General features: G+C 42.0%; 1 protein-coding gene across 1 annotated transcript; it reads left to right on the top strand.

The window, feature by feature from the left end:
* The first annotated feature begins 446 nt into the window (after window positions 1-446).
* LOC102670269 (uncharacterized) lies at window positions 447-1,331 on the top strand. Its single transcript, XM_006606910.1, has one exon. It carries the CDS (start codon window positions 447-449, stop codon window positions 1,329-1,331), a length of 885 nt encoding a protein of 294 aa, XP_006606973.1.
* The last annotated feature ends 247 nt before the right edge of the window (window positions 1,332-1,578 follow it).

Raw genomic sequence — 1,578 nt, 5'->3', positions numbered from 1 at the left:
TGAAATCAAGAACGGAGGAGGAACACCTTGTCAATTTGCGAAAGTTGTTTAGGCGACTACGTAAATACAGGTTGAGACTGAATCCCGCAAAGTGTATGTTTGAGGTAAAATCCAGAAAGTTGCTCGACTTTATTGATAGCTAGAGAGGAATAGAGGTGGATTCGAACAAGGTGAAAGTGATCCTTGAGATGGCCAAGCCACATACAGAGAAGCAAGTCCAAGGTTTCTTGGGGAGGTTGAACTACATCGTAAGATTCATATCATAGTTAATTGCCACTTGCGAGCCTCTTTTCATATTGTTGTGCAAGAATCAGTTTGTCAAATGGGACAATGATTGTTAAGTAGCATTTGAGAGAATTAAACAGTGTTTAATAAATCCTCATGTGCTCGTGCCACCGGTGCCTGGGAGACCTCTTATTCTGTACATGATAGTGTTAGATAAGTCAATGGGATGTATGTTGGGACAACACTGTGAATCCAGAAAAAGGGAACGAACCATCTATTACTTGAGCAAGAAATCCACAGCATGCGAGATGAACTACTCGTTGCTAGAAAGGACATGTTGTGCCTTGGCATGGGTAGCTCACCGTTTGAGGCAATATATGTTGAGTTACACTACTTGGTTGGTGTCCAAAATGGATCCCGTCAAGTACATCTTCGAAAAGCCCGCTCTTACTAGGAGAATAGCTCGGTGGCAGGTTTTGTTGTTAGAATTCGATATCGTCTATGTCACTCAGAAGGCAATAAAAGTGAGTGCTTTGGCAGATTATCTAGCTCAACAACCCATAAATGATTATCAGCCTATGCATCCAAAATTCCCTGACGAGGATATTATGGCCCTATTTGAGGAGGAGGTTGAAGATGAAGACAGAGATAAGTGGGTTGTGTGGTTTGATGGTGCATCTAATGCACTAGGTCATGGAATTAGGGTAATGTTGGTTTCGCCAGACAAACAATGTTTGCCTTTCACGGCTAGGTTGTGTTTCGACTGTACAAACAATATGGCGGAGTACGAGGCATGCACCCTAGGGATCCAAGCAGTAATTAACTATAGGGTTAAGTTGCTCAAAGTATATAGAGATTCGGTGTTGGTAATTCATCAGTTGAAAGGTGAATGGGAGACCAGAGACCACAAGTTGGTTCCTTACCAGGCTTACATCAAGGGATTGATGGAACTCTTTGGTGATATATTATTCCATCACATACCTATAGAGGAAAACCAGATGGCCAACGCCCTTTCCACTCTATCGTCCATGTTCAAAGTAAGCCCTCACAAAGATTTCCATGCATCGACATCAAATGTCGTGTTGAGCCTGCACACTGTTGTTTGATAGAAGAATAGGAGAATGCTAAACCTTGGTACTTTGATATCAAATGATACATTAAGGACAAGTGTCACAACCTACCTCGCGACGAGACAACGAAAGCATATAAGTAAAAGAAAAGCACGTTCATCTCCTATGGAGAAAACGAGTGGAGTCACCGTTGTTCACTTTCCCATATGGTTCCTTTTACTCCAATTTTTAACAAATATATTCAAGGGAAATGAAATACCGGCAAGCGCACCAGGTCGTCAAG

Source organism: Glycine max, chromosome 10, assembly GCF_000004515.6.
Source record: "Glycine max cultivar Williams 82 chromosome 10, Glycine_max_v4.0, whole genome shotgun sequence".
Taxonomy (NCBI): Eukaryota; Viridiplantae; Streptophyta; class Magnoliopsida; order Fabales; family Fabaceae; genus Glycine; species Glycine max.
Note: the sequence above shows the minus strand (reverse complement) of the source record. Positions and strands in the feature narration are given on the sequence as shown.

Excerpts from the sequence above, each read along its gene's own strand:
- LOC102670269 (XM_006606910.1), top strand. The coding sequence starts at position 447 with ATGGGATGTATGTTGGGACAACACTGTGAATCCAGAAAAAGGGAACGA.